Source organism: Xiphophorus hellerii, chromosome 18 (assembly GCF_003331165.1).
Source record: "Xiphophorus hellerii strain 12219 chromosome 18, Xiphophorus_hellerii-4.1, whole genome shotgun sequence".
NCBI classification, from domain to species: domain Eukaryota; kingdom Metazoa; phylum Chordata; class Actinopteri; order Cyprinodontiformes; family Poeciliidae; genus Xiphophorus; species Xiphophorus hellerii.
The window spans coordinates 24,739,435-24,752,421 of NC_045689.1; the positions used below are offsets into that span (position 1 = coordinate 24,739,435).

General features: G+C 41.0%; 1 protein-coding gene across 5 annotated transcripts; it reads right to left on the reverse strand.

Annotated features, from left to right (window-relative positions):
• Positions 1-135: 135 nt before the first annotated feature.
• Positions 136-11,870, reverse strand: fosb (FBJ murine osteosarcoma viral oncogene homolog B). Of its 5 annotated transcripts, none has more exons than XM_032546085.1 (6): positions 11,525-11,868; positions 11,084-11,271; positions 8,960-9,343; positions 8,024-8,131; positions 6,346-6,693; positions 136-4,321 (listed from the first exon to the last, which is right to left on the reverse strand). In XM_032546085.1, exons 1-6 carry the CDS (start codon positions 11,583-11,585, stop codon positions 4,268-4,270), a joined length of 1,143 nt encoding a protein of 380 aa, XP_032401976.1. In that variant the 5' UTR covers positions 11,586-11,868; the 3' UTR covers positions 136-4,267. The 5 variants fall into 5 exon arrangements, with proteins under 5 accessions (XP_032401976.1, XP_032401975.1, XP_032401974.1 ...); XM_032546084.1 differs by having other exon boundaries at positions 136-6,188; positions 11,525-11,867; XM_032546083.1 differs by having other exon boundaries at positions 136-6,693; positions 11,084-11,241; positions 11,525-11,870.
• Positions 11,871-12,987: the final 1,117 nt, after the last annotated feature.

Consider the following 12,987-nt stretch of genomic DNA (forward strand, 5'->3'; position numbering starts at 1 on the left):
TCTGACTTTAAACTCAGAATTCTTTTTTTTTCCCGGTGGCCCTAATCCTCTTCCGTAGATATCACATATATGTAGTTTAAAACATATAAACAAAAAATAGGACAAAATAAACGAATAAAAAACTTAAGAAAAATGCACTTTATAATATGATTTTTATTTACGTTTTCTTCACAAATTTCAAATGGTAGTGTAACCATCAGCAAAAGTTTAAGCTCCCGCGGCATTTTACAATCAAGAGGAAAAACATTATAATGTAAACTTTTCATAACATTAAATAGGATCAGAGGCTAATGTCTGCACAGAAAGAGTCAGCGAGCTGGAGCAGTAAAGGAAACACTAAATATTTCATATATATATATATATTTTTTCTGTTTTTCTTTTGTTTGTTTGGTTTTGTTTTTTCAGGAGTGACAAATAAGGTCAGAGAACGCTCCTGAACACGACATATTTTCATCCATGCGCCTCAAGTAACATGTTTAAATTAATCTTCTTTGGGCATAAGTTCAAAAATATTTCACATTTGTTTTTGTTTCTATATATTCGGAAAGCACTAAATGGTAAATGTTTTGCTCCTAGAAAAAAAAAAAAAAGAAATAGAAATTGTAAAAACAATAAAAAGAAGAGACAGAAGTTTTCTGAAACCGTTCATCATCAGTAAATTAAAAAAACATGTACACCTCCGAGCTATCTCTTTTTCATCAAGATTGTCTCAAAATAAATGTCACTATGAATATTTATGTACGTATTTATATTTAATACTGTAACAAAAGTGGATAGGTATAGCAATACATCATCACACTTGACAGAGTAGCAGTGTGTCTTATTACTGCAGGATATGCTACATTAAGTTCATACTGTAAGTATTGCATTTCATAACAGGGATAATGTGAGCGGCGAACGGAGAACTCTGGAAAAATAAAGACACGTAGCAACATTCACCTCATCATAGAAAAATAGGAAAGCTCTTATTCAGTTAATGCTATTGCAGCATAACAGTACATGTAGACGCAGGCAGGCTGTCTGTCTCGGATTTATTAAGCTGCCTATACATCCGTTTTCCTTCTGTAAAGTCTCCATTTCCAATCAATTGGCAAAGCGCTCTTTCTTCTTTTTTCGCCTGTAAACTTTCAGGCATTTAGAGCAAACACAAACAGATGAAATCATATGTGCTGACAGGGTGAGGGAGGGACCTTCAGAGATCAATTTGTTACACTGAAGGAGCAGGCAGTGGGAATTAACCTCTTGGATCTCAGACTTTTTGCTCTTTAAAACAAAAGACAAAACAAAAAACATCCCTCCCTTTGGTTTCCAGTCTAAATAAAGAAAATCAGGCAAGCAGGACTTTCCATTCACTTTGAGCCACAGCAATGGCAGTGTGCAGCCTTTCCACCGCTAAACTCCACCGCCACGTTTTCTGATCTGCCTCGTTTAGCATATGTAGCACCACGAAAACCTATGTACATGAGAACTATTGAATATGTTTTATGCTTACTCCGACACCAGTACATAATTTGTCATCACATTTGCATTTTTGGGAAAGTGAAAAAAAAAGGCATCTCCAGCATTTTTACACAGTCCTTATTCAAGATTAGAGAAGGAAAAATCAAATAAAATAAAACAAAATAAAAACATGAGGTCTGCCCCTTTTCTGACCACCAGGAGCCAAGATGGAGCAAACTATCATGCTATTTGTCCAGGGTTTCTGCAAGTTTTTGGTGACATTTGAGTTTCAAAACAATGCTGATCCAAAAGTAGATAAACAATATATATTTAGACACTTTTCTTACTTTAATCACTCAGATTTTTTTCACTTATTCCATAGCTTAAGCAAGACAAATGTAACTTTCTAAGCCTAAATTTGAGTTTTTTGGCTTTGCCATTTATTCCCACCTAGCTTCAACATCTTATTACAGTATAGCTAATTGCTAGCTTCAAGACTGTAGCTTACAATATATTTTAGCCTTATTTTAGTCCCTGTTTTCCAGTTAACTTAAATGTACCTTTTCCCACGATGAAGAAGGAGCAGATAGCGGCTCACCTAACAAAAACCGTTTGGATTTTCTTTGCCTAAACTTACAGTCATCCACTTTTAAAACAATAATTCTTTGCAGGTTCGCAGGAACAGCTGAATGTCTGAATGGTACATTTCCTTTGACTAGGCTAATTCATTCAACAATGTGATAGCACCTCAGTTTCTCAGCAAGAGTAACAATTAAGAGAAGAAACACATGTTTCCAGCACATTTCTCAAGAAATAACATAATAAAAAGAAGATGGTACAAGCAACAACTGAATAAATGTACAAATTTAAGACATAACCAAATATAATTTGAGACCAAATTGGGAATTTTTTTAAATCAGTACATATGAAATTTAGAATTTTTAATGACTTCTCAAGACCTTGCAGAAACCCTTAATCATGCTGATGTTTTTCAATAAGCAAGTTTATTAGATCAAAATAAAGCCTTCTTTTTTTTTGCAAACAATACAATTTTTAAGTTTTTTTTGAGAACACATTTTACTAAATATTATCCTTCAAACAAACATTTCTGGAAATTTGCAAGGCGATAGTCCAGGGCAGATATGCATCGTGTGTGGGTGTGTGTGCGTGTGTGTGTGTGTGTGAGTGAAACTTTGACCTTTTAAAAATGAACCAAGTTACAAATACATCTGTTGACATTCACTCACAGGAGGCATGAAGGGGTCAGTAGCTTTGGGACAGACCTCACAAACAAAAACCACAATCTTCTAACATCATTGTTATAAACATACAATAAATGTAAATTGGATAGTGCTTTTATATTGTTTATAAAACATAAATACATATTGACAAAGGCAGTGACATCGTGCTTCATGTTCAGGGACAGGGCAGTATTTTAAATTCAATTTTTTTTCTTGCTTTATAAAAATATGTATTTTTTTTTAAATATTATTTTTTTGTACTTTTACCTTGTTCTTCATTGACAAAAATATCCCATTTATATATGCAGACATTCATACATTACAATCATGGTACATAACACGTATACATATACATGTTACCGTTTAAATGTATATGCATATAAACGTTTAATTCAAATTCTTTTTTTTTTTGTAGTGCACATATTATGCCTCCAAAGTTGCCAAATGAAAATATAATAAACTAAAAAAAACAACAACAATTAGCTACAATGCAAAACAGTAATAGTAACAGTTATGAAGAAATCTCCCAAATAAATTGAACAAAACGGAAATTTAAAAATAATTATTTAAAAAAAATGGCAACAGCACAGGAGAAAGCAAGAACAATAAGTCACATAAACAAACACTGAAATATATAACAGTTTTCACTCAAACAATACAGAGGAAAAAAAAAAAGGTACAAATTCACAGGCAAAAAAAAAAAAGGACGCTCACTCCACAACATCAGCCCCGTGTTCTCTCTCTCCATTTGTTTTCTTGTTGTTGTTGTTGTTGTTTTTCCGGGTCTTGCCTTGTGCTCGGATCGTCGTTTCAACCTCAATAAAGAAAGAAATAAACGGGCCAGGTGCCTCAGAGTGGACGACCCACTCACAATAAACGCCTCCTCAGCTCTGCACCGGGAGAACAGGGGACAGGAAGCAGAGACCACCGAGCCCAACGTTTAGAGGTTGTCTGAAACACTTTTTTTAAAAATAAAATAAAACGGATACAAGTCCCTCCTCTGTATGAATGCATTGGCTCACATCTGATGAATCTCTGAGTTGCTGCAGCTAAACTTCTGATTTCAGAGACTTGAAAGCGCCCATGAGAGTAAACTCAGCGCGTCGACCCCGGGCGTTGAGTTTCTGTAAAGTGAAGATGCCTTTTTTTTTTTTTTTTGAGGTCACATCTTTACAGAAGTGCTTTCCTTTTGTTTTTTGGTCCCTCTCTTTCTTTTTTTTTCTTTTGTCCACCCGTTACTTTATCATATCTACACCCAAAACAGATGATAGGATATTCTCCGCAGGCGTCTGTCCTCCGTGCCTCCACTCAGTCCCTATTCGCTTTTAACTCTCCAGCACAGCAGATGTATCTAATCTTCATCGTGCGAACAATATGAAAAATGGCTCAGCAGAAGACAGTGGCATTTCATGTCGCGCTTTATGCATCCGTGTGCGTGTTAAAGGTACGTATATAGCTGCTGTTTCAGATCGTAAAAAGGAATCTGAGCAGTGAGCTCCAAAAAGGAGAGGTTCTTCTTGTTTGGACGTCCAGATCCTTGAATGACTGGGGTGCAAAAGTGGGGAGTGTTAGTTGCGCCGGCTTTTTCACTCAAGGTCCCAGGGGCTGGAGGGGTTCTCCGGGCTCTCAGTGGTCGAGGACTTCAAAGAGAGAGGGAGAAATAAAAGAGACAGAAGAGGAGAAAAAAAAACAGAGATGGGTAGAGATGGGTCGCATGGCAGGTAGGCAGACGGTGGAAGTTTGATTTTTTTTTTTTTTTTTTTTTAAACAAAAAGCACAAGATTTAGAGGAGGCTGTGATACTCAGATCCTCAACTCGCCAAGTCCAAGCAGCAAATGAAGAAGCATATAGAGCAGCCGAGCAGATGGAAGGTTACGGGTGAGCGAGCTGTGTCTGTCTTCCACAAGAAAAGACCCCGAACAAATTGTCCTTGGTCCTTTATTTCAGATCTGCACAAATACATTCAACAACAGGGAGGACGAGGGGAAAAAAAAAAAAAAAAAAAGATAATGGACAAGAATGAAAGCAAGAGCACTAGCAGAAGGGCAACCGACAGAGGGAACAAGGTGGGGGCACTGGTGCGTGTTGGGGTGCAGCAATAACATCTATTTTACTCAATGAGAGTATTTTAATAAGAAAAATTCATTGTGAATCAGTTCTTTAAATCAGAGCACTTTAGACTGGTAACGAGCAGTCCCTTGCAAAAGGCTTTCATACGCCTTGAATTTTCCACACTTTGTCACTTTATATCCAAAAGCAGCCAAGAGGCCCGTGGTATCTCTGGGGGAGCTTTAGAGATCCACAGCTCGGGTTGATGTTTACTAAACATCAACCCGAGCTAAACATCAAACACCGGTTGATGTTTACTAAACATCAACCGGTGGTCAGTCCCACAAGTCATGGCTCTTATAGAAAAATTGCAAGATTGATGAATTGTTGAAAGAGAGCCAATAGAAGAACCCTTCGCAATTTTCAACAAGCCGTGTAAAGGGGCACAAGCAAGTGTGCGGTCGGAGTTGGCTGGCAGATGGACGGAGATAAACACAGAACAACCTTGGAGGATAAACCCTGGAGATAGACCTTAAGTCTGAGGTGGAGGTTCGCCTTCCAGCAGCTCAATAACTTCAAACGTACAAGCAAAGATTTAATGGAAGAGTTTAGATCAACCGATGCGTCTGCTTTACGATGGATTCGTTAAAGTTTGGACCCAGGTCCAGTTCAAAATCCATGACAGGTGCTGAAAATTGGTGTTCACTGATGCTCTCCAGCCAATATGTCTGAGTTTGAGCTATTTTGAAAGAAACAATGGACAACAATTACAGTCTCCAGATGAACAAGGCTGTCAGAGACGTAAACCAAATGACACCAACACCACCAAAGGATTGTCTTATAAATGCACGTTCCTTCTTTGAACTTTATCTGTGAGAAATCCGTTTCCTTTCAATTAGCAAGTATCGGCTACTCTCTGCTGGACCGTCACATAAAGGCCCAATGAAACGCTTTGAAGTTTGCGGTTTAATGTGACAAAATGTGGAAAAGTTAAAGAGGTTTGAAGAGGCTCTGCAGGTTTTCGTAATGCACTTTTTTCTTTTTTGTTTTAGAAAGGCATTAATCGTGCCCTGTTACAACTATTCGACTAAATACAAAACAAGAATGTATTCTTTGCTGTAGCTCAAATGTTAAAGGCTCGATCTGATGTGCAATTTATTCATTTCATTTTTTTCTATGGCTCTCGATAGGAATATATTTCCGGACGTGTAAACTGTCACCCAATCAGGTTCAAATGATTGGCACTTTGTTTTTCCTCAATCTGGGAGACTGATTGGCACTGTGCGTGTACTCGTGTCAGCCTCTGCGTCCAGTGAGCATTGGGCATGTGAGTGGTAATTTGTGCATGCATGTGTCTGTCGGTCAGTCAGAGCGCCAGCAGCGAAGGCGAGTTCAGGGAATCGGATGACTGCTCGCTACTGCTGTTCCGCTGGTTGGCACTGACCCCGCAGGCTCCCTCTGGGTAGGTGAACACAAATGAAGATGTGTATGAGGTGTTGTAACTGCCAATGGGGGCATCGTCATGGTTAACACCACCACCACTGTCACTGGCCATAAGGCATGGCCCACCAGGTGCTGGCTCAGCTGAGCCGTAGAAAGAACTAGAAAACTCTACCTCCTGCATCATCCCTGCTTGAGGCTGCTGCTGCTGCTGCTGCTGCTGCTGGACTTGCTGATGCTGCAACGGAGGCTGGGGCTGTGTGGGGGCCGGGTGAGCAGAGTAGGCAGGAGGGAGATAGAAAGAGTCCTCCTTCACAGTCAAGCCCACAATGGAGACGGGAGGTGGCAGGCTCTGAGGAGCGAGCTGGGACTGCACTGAGGCCTGCTGAGCCTGCTCCTGGTACGGGATCTTGCAGTTTGGCTGGTGGGCCACCAGTACAAACTCCAGACGCTCTTTCTCCTTCTGCAGTTCGGAGATCTCGGCCTCCAGCTCCGCCTTCTCTTCCTCAAGTACGTCAGTTTCCTGTGTGGAGTTACAGGGAACGAGAGGATGCAGGAGGGAGAAAGGTGGATGAAGTGGAGTAGAAGGTGGGCAGAAAGAGGAGGAATGTCAATGTCAGCTACACCCATTTTCTGCTTAGATATCTTTGTGAGAAGATCTACAGTTCTGGTCAGAGGTTTGCACTCACTCTTCATCAACAGGTATAGTCAAACAACAAGGGACTGCAATTACTTTTAAGCACCACATTTAGGGGTACAAGTTTAAATTTACACTCCCCGATATATGCATTAATCCACAATGTCTGATCGAAGGTCCCTAAGCAAGTTACAGGGATCCCACAGACATGTTGTAGCCATTGACAAACATTTTGACCACTTATCACAACCAGTTCAAGATGCCGGTTTCAGCTAGTGTTTGCATTCATTGTCCTGCTGGAACCCCAACTGGTTTGTGACCATCTAGCAGTTACTTTGAGGTGACGATGAAAAATCTGGAGATAGTCCTACATCTTTTTTAAGACTTTGTAAAATACACCACTACGTCAGGCAAGTGGTAAACAGTGATAGCATGATGACGTAGACTCCAATGTGTAGCTGTCCGGCTTTCTAACCATAAAGGCAGACTGAGTGGCGAAATCAAATGTGGTGGATTAGCAGTGCATGCCAACAATTGATGGTGTAATTCCAGGACAAGTTACAGGAACATTGTCTCTGCTGTCCGGAAATTGAGCTGTTTGCGTAGCATAGCAGTCTTGAGACTATTGTGCAGCAACAATCTTTAGTAAGAGGCCCCTTGTTGCAAGACTGTCTGCCCACAGCATCCACAGCATGAGATGAGTTAATTTCCCTTTGGGATAAATGATTTAATTTTGAATTGAATTCAGTTGAATTCAAAGATGCCACCTCCTTGCTTGCCTTGGGTTTGAAATGCTCGGCCTGACTACTTCAAACCAAACTTATTGTTTTTGTGGGCAAATTGGTCGACCTTTCTCTCCTTTCATTCCTTCTTGAAGATGTGAATTTGGGAGCAGGAACAAAACAATTCTTTCCTATGATTGCCGTTTGCCTGGAACTGTATTCTCTCAGAAGAAACGCGCTCATGTCTTGCAGGTAACATGTAAGCTGCCTTACAGATAAGTTCCCTAATTAGGTCAGAAATGCGCAGGTACAATAGCCGCTCTTCAAACCATAATTTCTTTCCCGTAACAGCTGAACACAACTTACTATTATCCAAGTCCCCGAGGACCAATGTAAACCATTATTAACATACTTCACAATGCAATGGGAGTTTAGAAAAACAGCATAATTATGATCATCACTCGTTCCGGCTTCCAAAACAGGGCTCAACTCACCGATTGCAGCCTGTCTGTCAGTTCCCGTCTGCGGTTTCTGCATTTGGCAGCAGCCAGCTTGTTTCTCTCTCGGCGAACGCGCCTCTTCTCCTCCTCCTCAGGTGTTAGCTGCAATCGCAGAAGTAAATTTAGAGGCTGGAAGTTTTGGTTCCAACTTTAAAATATATGTGTTAATATTGGACACAATGAGCACACCATTTTTGCCTTTTGACACATAGCTTGGATTAGGGATTTCTTTCTTGTTAGCCTCAGTCGTCATCAGACTGAAGAATAAATTGTATTGATAACGGCAAACACACTGCAAAAATACAAAATCTTACAAAGTATGTTTGGTCTAATTTCTAATGAAAATACATTAGTACAATTGAAATAAGACAAAACTAACTTACAAGTATTTTTTGATTAATATATAGGCGTTTGTTTTAAGAAAATAATTCCTTACCATTTATGAAAAAGTTTCAGTTCCACTGCCAGACTATTTCACCAACAACATAGGGAAATTGGTTTGTTATTAGTGAAATAATCTACCAGTGGAACTAGTACTTTTAACATTATAAAATAAGGAACAATTTAATGAAAAGAAGCTCCTATTTCTTCCTGGAAGGTTAATTGTACTTTTTGTCTTATTTTAAGTGCACTAAGATATTGGCACCAGAAATTAGACAAAATACTTGGTAGGATTTTGTGTTTTTGCAGTCTAAATATAATCCTAATTGACAAATCAAAGTTTTTTTCATTTTTCACAACCCTTTACGGTGTTGTTTCTCTGAATGCTCGTGCAAAAGGCCGTCAGGATAAGTTGTAGCATTTCTATTCGTTAACTACAACCCAGAAAGTCAACAAGAATTAACAATAGCTCAATTTGACTTCCTTTGTTCTCTCTCAAATCGTTTACCTTCACTCAACACACAAATCTTCTCAAGCACACAGACTTACTAACACACCAACATCTCCATCTTCACTCACAGACTCGTCTCGTGCACGGCGGCTGCGGGGTCTGGACTGCCGGATGGGACCCGGCGCCGGCACTGGGGTTTCTGAACTGGGAGGGGTGAAACAGGACCCCGAGGAGTAGCTGGGGCCCGGCATGTCGTACGGGTCCACCAGAGACACTGGCTGGGTCATGGTCGAGGTGCCAGTGGAGCTACTCTGCCCGGAGGCCTGGGAGGAGATGAGGGTTGGCTGCACCATCCACTGCAGGTCCTGACTGGTAGTTATGGCGGTGACGGTGGGCACGAATGAACCTGGCATCTCACCTCCGACACTGCTTCCTGGCCCGCTGCCCACAATGCTCAAGCCAGCACCCGCTGAAACACACTCCTGACCGGGAAACACAGCGAGTTTAGATTTCAGTAACTGTGAAATTAGACTGACCAGTTAAAAACAATACAAGAAAAGACACTCAAAACTCATGAATCAGCAATCTTATAGAATAAAACCATGTAATCTATAATAACGTTAGAAAAAACAGGGCTTTGAGAGTTTATAAAACAAACTAGGGTAGATATAAATCTAATGATGGGCTCATGAAGTTGTGCTGGGAAACGTGGGAACATCATAGCATATATGTGTTTGTTTCTTTTAGAAATAAGTAACACTTCCAGAAGATTCTTCTCAGATTTAATTGTTTAGTCTGTAAGTCGAGAGTCCTTTCAGTGAGACCTGACAGTCTCAGTGCAGTATCCTCTAAGAAGGATCTTTATGAACATTTTACAATGCTGTCATCATGAAAATATTACAAAACTATCAAAATTAGAACCAACAAAATTCTACACACCTTTCTGCCACATGCAGTTAAAGTACTAAACCTGTTTTAATGTGGTTTTATCTATCCCACATTTTTGCTAAAACCTTATTTGATAACACTGACCTGTGGAGGCGCTTGAGGAAATCCTTTATTATTATGTCGTTTACAACTAGCTCAACATTAAACTGACAATAAACTTTCTTGACTCCTACAGTAACTAATTGCTCCCGTGAGTCCAAATAAAATGCAACAAACGAATGTGAAGCCTCTTAGGAACAAAGCTGAAATATGTGGAAACAACATGTTCCTTTGCACCGTCACCACATGCTTGCACAGGAAAAAGGTAAAGTATGATTCCGTGCAATCAGAGTTTCTTAGATAACTCTTAACAAACTGGCATTATAAATTGAATTTGACTGCAACTTAGAAGAAGGATCACGTTAGAAAGTATTTAGGCTTCTGAATGTCAGTTATTTCCCTGAAAATTAAAAGTTACATAAAAGTACTGAATTAAACTTCATTGATTTAGAAAGCTGAACCTACATGTTTGATTGTGAAGGTAGTCAGAATGCAATAAACCAGTCAAAAACATGTAAGTACGTAGCTATAGGTTTCGGTTTGTCCTATCTAGGTTACACAAAATTAACTATATATGGGTCTAAAAACGCAAATGGAAGGTTCAAATTTATCACTTGTCCCTTTTTCTGGTTTATTTAGAGCCGAGGAGGAGCAGCGACTGCCATTAACGTTCACCTAAAAGCGTGTAAAGATATTGGGAGAGGCGGCTCGCAGAGCTGCCGACACCGACCAATCGTTCCTCTCTTTGAACGTTTCCCCTCCCTTCGTCGTCCTCCGCCCTCGTCACACCCCCGGTGTTCCCCTTGGCAACGCGACGTAGCGCTCCAAAATAGAACACGCATTTACGTCACGGCGAGCGGAGAGCGGAGCTTACGTAGGGAGTTCCAGAGCTGCGGCGCGGCGTGCCGTTGACGGAGCACGCTGTCGGAGAGCGCTACAGCACCGCCGCCGCCGCAAGCAACAGATCACTGGGAAACTTTGACTGAATCCACGCTCCTTCCAGTCAACACAAGGCTAAACTTATAAAGGCCTTTGTAGTAAATTGTGAATTAAATTGTATCAGCGCGTTTGACCCAGTTTCCTTTGCACTATTTATATAAATATGACGGTATAGACGGTGTCATTACGAGACAAGTCACGAATAAAATTAACAAATAATAATAATCATAATAATAATTCTGTTGCATTCTCTCTGAAGAAGCAGCAGACGCTAGCCTGTCTTCACACGAACTTACCTGCGGAGCACTGGTGGTGGGCGGGCTCCCGAAGGAGTCCACGGAGGATAGGTACTGGGACTCTATGGACGGAGACGAGCTTCCACGGGATCCGCTGTCGGGGTCGCCGGGAAACCCTTGGTACATCTCCCCGGAGGGACTGAAGGAGAAGGCGGCACCTGCAGTGATCAGGGAGCGCACGGTGTCACCTGCAGCGGCGGGGGAGCAAGAAGGTTACTAAGGGAGAGAGGTACTGTTGGGGGAAAAGCAGATGATGTTACTGGGAAGGAAGTTAATTAAAGCCTAAGGCTCGATGAGGTTTCTTAAAAACAAGCTTCTTTTTTTCTTTTTTTAAATACATCTCTTTGGGTGATTCTCGAAAGGAGCTGGTGTGCAGCCGCAGCCAGCCGTTTCGGACCGCACTTTAAAGTGGGTACTTCTTACGTCTGTAATCTCTCTTACCGTTAAGTTTCTTGTTGTTTCCCAGCGAGATGGTCTTGGTTTCTTTCCAAAAAAGTTGCATGAAGAAACTTAATCCAACTCCTCGCGATGAGGGAAAACTCGCTCCAGCTGAACTCCGTCTGCTTTTAATATGGTTGGCTTGTAAAAAAAAAAAAAAAAATCCTGGTCGTTCTCTAACTTATCCGCTGTTCAAGAAGAAGAAGAAGGAAAAAAAAAAAAAAAAAAACCCCCGCGAGATTATAGATCCATGTACGGTCCTTTAACGGAAAGCCCGTGGCGGACGCCGGCCGGTTTTTCACGGTGCAGCGTAGTAGATGTTGTACTCATGAATGAAGCCATCCGCTGCGAGTACCAGCTAGGCATTTTCTAGCTACGAAGTCCCGCCTCGGAGTTCCGCTGACGTACATGCCCATATTTGATATGTTGTGTTTGGTATCCTTGGTGACGTTGAGGGATTCCCTCTCCCACTGAATGGACCAGAAGCTTTTTACCTCTCCGACGGATAATAATAGACTTTCTATTCTCTTTTTTGTGTGTGTGTGTGTGTGTGTGTGTGTGTGTGTGTGTGTGTGTGTGTGTGTGTGTTATCATAGGCAAAAAAATATTTCTCACCGTCTGACAATGTCTGAGAGGAAATTTTAAGAAACACAAGGGTGATAAATATGGAAAGTTTCTATTTAGGACCGTGAAGATGCGTATGAGATATAGGAACATTCTTAGGCCATGGTTATGAATAATATTATAATACCTAAAATGTTTTTTCCTGTTTTGGGGAGACTCCATTCCAATTCTAAACTACTCTGTTGATCTCAAAGGGTAATTAAATGTTGTAACTCATATTAATTCTTCAAAGATTTGTAGATCACAGGTGTTAAACTCCTGTCCTCGAGGGCCGCTGTCCTGCACTTTATAGATGTGCCACAGGTACAAAACACTGAAGTGAAATGGTTTAATTACCTCCTCCTTGTGTAGATCAGTTCTCCAGAACCTTGCTAATGACCTAGTTATTCTATTCAGGTGTGGTGCAGCAGAGGCACATCTAAAAGTTGCAGGACAGCGGCCCTCGAGGACTGGAGTTTGACACCCCTGTTGTGGATAATGGCTGTTTGGGGGGAAACTCCAAAATGTGGGTCCATTTTACGCCCAGGCAGCCTGGAGTTGTTCTCCAAGACGGAATCCCGTCAAACTTCGAGGAAAATCCTGCTTAAAGGTTTCTCAGGACACACCCTTGGGACTCATAATGACTAAAAAAGAGAGGAAAGCCCTCTTTTGATCTGAGCGCTTGAACACTCCCTAAATCTGAAGTCGGGTATTATTCCATGAATGGATTAACTGCTATTTGAGAAATAACATTAAAAAAAAACAGAGACTTGCTGCCAGGGCTTTGCCCTAGAACAGCACGAACGAGAGCCTGTTTTGGTGCCCTACGCCTGGCCAAGTTTCTTTCACGCGTTCAAAAAGTA